Below are 3,628 nucleotides of genomic sequence, written 5' to 3'. Positions count from 1 at the left end.
GAGGGAGAGGGAGAGGGAGAGGGAGAGGGAGAGGGAGAGGGAGAGGGAGAGGGAGAGGGGGAGAAAGAGAGAGAGAGAGAGAGAGAGAGAGAGAGAGAGAGAGAGAGAGAGAGAGTGTGAGTGAGTGTCGGCACTGACTTCCTGCCTTGGCTGCCCCTTGACAGTGAACTATAACCTAGAACTGTAAGCCAAATGAAACCCTTTCTCCTTCTAAGTTGCTTTTCTGTCGGAGTATGTTTACACAGCAGCAGAAATGAAGCTAGAACACTCACTATTATATCCTTACACTGCACTCACAGCGCCTGCCCGCAGACACTGTCACTAGAGTCCCAAGTGATGCCAACTGGACTTCCCATGAGAGGGCGGGACTTGGTCTTTAGTGGCAGACTAAATTTTGAAGGTTAATTTAAAAAAAAAAAAAAAAGCCAGGGCCACTTAACACCCTTAATGGCAAGGTCTGAGACTACCATGTGGACAAGGGTGGGGCGGGGGGCACAGTACCAAGTTTGGTCTCAAGCATTACAGGTCTGGCTGTGTCCTTATAATTGGCTTCCACCTCTGAGATCTGGAATACAGCCCCAGGAACTGGGGACTCATGTGCCCAGGGTTTAACAGCTGGGGCAGTTCCTGTCTCAGCCCATGTGGTCAAATGGTTCAGGAAGAGTGTGAAATTTTAAGTAGCAAATCCCAAAGCCCCGCCCAGGTCAAGTGAGTGTCCATCTCTGAGAGGGCTGGCACTCTTCGCAGCGTGCAGACAAGCCCAACAGAGGGCTGGCATTTGGAAACTACTGTCTTCACTGCTCACCTCTCCTGCTGACCCCACCCTGACCCTCAATTCCTGATGTAACTCCAAGCTTTCCCAAGAATCCCGAGAGGGGGCAGGATAGATAGGCGTCCAGGCCCTTTGTCAGGCTGACTGAGCAGTGGAGCTCCTGCTGTGGCTTTGGCTTCCAGGATAACAGGACTCCACTCCCTCCTCAGCTGGTCCTCATCTGACACAACCAAGAAACTGTTTACCACTGTATAAAGGGTTCCCGGCTGACACGTGCAAACATAAAAGTGTCATCCATATGCACACAATTTCCTTCCGTGACTTCCTGGGAAGGCCCAGCTACCCTTATGTTCTCACCACATCCCTGGGGGAAACAAGAATCTGCTGAGCACACGTCTACACTGCTGACCAGACTGGATGCGTGCCACCTTCTCCGGGGGCTGGGGAACCAGAAAGCAATCTACCAAGGAGATGAAGGCAAGCCTGGATGGCAGAACTTCCCCACTGCATCGCCATGAACAATACCTTCCTCCCGCAGTCCCTCGGGGTTTGAACACTGAAACTTTCTTTTCCTCTCTTGATAAGGACTCACTGTTAGCCCACGCAGGCTATTAGATCCACACCCTCCTGCATTCACTTCAGAGGTCTTCCATTAGAGGTGGGGGCCATGGTGGCTGCAATGCAGCTCAACGGGAGAGCGTGGGCACCATCGTACGGCAGGAGACAGACATTCCTCCCACGTTTGTTTACTTCTTCTACAGAGACTAGACCTAGTTACTTATACACTGTGTATGGCCTGCCTGCCGTGCAGCTCAGAAATGGAACACGAACTCATGGAGTCCTGGGTTCAGTTACTAGCATCACTACCCCCTCACCAAACCTACTGGAGTTCCCAGTTCACTCTAAGTCTAGATGTGGAAACACTACATACAACACAGGACATGTGTAGTTATTTGCCATCTTGTTGACACAAATATTTTTGTAATAAAAAGTTCTGTTCTGGGGCTGGAGAGATGGCTCAGTGGTTAAGAGCACTGACTGCTCTTCCAGAGGTCCTGAGTTCAATTCTCAGCAACCACATGGTGGCTCACAACCATCTGTAATGGGATCTGATGCCCTCTTCTGATGTGTCTGAAGACAGCTACAATGTACTCATATAAATAAAATAATTTAAAAAAAAGTTCTGTTCTAGGCTGGGAAGATGGCTCAGTGGGTAAATGTACTTGCTTTGTAAGTATGATGATCTGAGTTTGAGGCCAGCCTGGTTTACAGAGTGAGTTCCAGGATAGTCAGGGGTACACAAAAAGACTCTGTCTCAAAAACAAAACAAAAGTTTGTTTGGACCTGAGGACATAGGTCAATCGGCAGATTACTTGCCTAGCAGGTAGAGTACTGGGCACTGCCCCCAGCACTGCTATAATGAGGAATGGTGGCACACACCTGTAATATTAGCACCAGGAAGCCGGGCAGTGGTGGTGCATGCCTTTAATCCCAGCATTTGGGAGGCAGAAGCAGGCGGATTTCTGAGTTTGAGGCCAGCCTGGTCTACAGAGTGAGTTCCAGGACAGCCAGGGGTATACAGAGAAACCCTGTATTGAAAAAATGAAAAAAAAAAAAGCACCCAGGAGGTGGAGGCAGGAAAATCGCAAGTTTAACACCATACTCAACTACACAGCAAGTTTAAGGCCAGCCTGGGCTATATGAGACTCCACCTCAAAAAAAAAGAAAGAAAGAAAAAGTTCTTTCAAAGTTTTACCTATCTATATATTCAAATCTCTTATTTCTTTTGAGGAGTTATTCGGGTCACCAATTTTTTTTTTTTTTTTTTTTGGTAAACAAATCCCAGTTTCAGAATTTAAGACTTGGCCTATGTTTCTTCAGAATTCCAAAGATACAGAAGAAACTTAGAAGCCTAGGTCAGGCAGTTATAAACACAGTGAGGAAAGGGTTGAAGGGCAGGTCACTTCAGTTCACGTCAGCCTGCTCTTCAGTGTGAGAAACTCCCACCCATACGCGCATGGCCCTGCCCGCCCTTGCATGTCCCCAGATGCACGCCAGGATCAGGAAGGTGTACCTGAGGTAGGTCGGGGGCTCGGTGCTGATGGACACAGCCTTGTACTTCTCATCGTTGCCGTCCAGAATCTCTTCCACCTCTGAGGCTTTCAGTAGTGTCACGCTGGTGGCGAGGGTGGTGTATCCATGATCTATAAGCAGAGAGACCCACTGTGGTCACCCCGCAGCAGTGTGAACAAGCTGCCAACCACTGATACAGCACACGAGGTCCTCACATGCAGGAGGCAGGGAAAGCAAAGTGTCACAGTCACTACTGCTGAGTGCAAGCCTCTTCCAAAAAGGGCAGCTGGACCGAGGCCTTGCCTAGTGAGGCCTTGCCTAGACATTTTAGTGGAAAAAGCCTCCGTGGGATGCATTGGAGGAATTCACCTCTTAAGAGCATTAACTCAGAGACAGAAAAATTTAAGGTAGCTGCAGCTTAGGGGCTGCCAGGAAGGCTTCCAAATAACACCCCAGTGGGAAGAGGTCTGACACTACCACGATCTACAACACCAAGCAAGGTATGAGAGAGGATGAAAGACGGCTACTTTTCTTTTAAAACAAGAGCCCAGAGAGTTGGAGAAAAGTGTTTCACTCAAGCAGAAGTTACCATCCTGATCCAGTCCAGATGTGTTGTCTGGAAAACAAGACAGACTTCATACGATGTGAGCCCGGCTCTTCCAGAGAACCTCTGTCAAGAGCTGCTAGTTATCTGCAAGACCTACTTAGCATCACTGGCGGAATCTCTCAGTTACAGGGAAGGAAGGAAGGAAGGAAGGAAGGAAGGAAGGAAGGAAGGAAGGA

At 48.8% G+C, this 3,628-nt stretch overlaps 1 protein-coding gene across 2 annotated transcripts in view; it reads right to left on the bottom strand.

Annotated features, from left to right (window-relative positions):
- Smarcb1 (SWI/SNF related, matrix associated, actin dependent regulator of chromatin, subfamily b, member 1) overlaps positions 1-3,628 on the bottom strand; it is a 24,036-nt gene that overhangs the window by 15,293 nt on the left and 5,115 nt on the right. For both annotated transcript variants that reach the window (XM_028773907.1, XM_028773908.1), the window contains exon 3: positions 2,847-2,976. In XM_028773907.1, the coding sequence (XP_028629740.1) occupies positions 2,847-2,976 (130 nt within the window). The remainder of the gene's footprint in view (positions 1-2,846; positions 2,977-3,628) is intronic.

Source organism: Grammomys surdaster, unplaced genomic scaffold, assembly GCF_004785775.1.
Source record: "Grammomys surdaster isolate TR1022 unplaced genomic scaffold, NIH_TR_1.0 237, whole genome shotgun sequence".
NCBI classification, from domain to species: Eukaryota; Metazoa; Chordata; class Mammalia; order Rodentia; family Muridae; genus Grammomys; species Grammomys surdaster.
The sequence above is the reverse complement of the archived record's forward strand: the minus strand, read 5'-3'. Positions and strand labels throughout refer to the sequence as shown.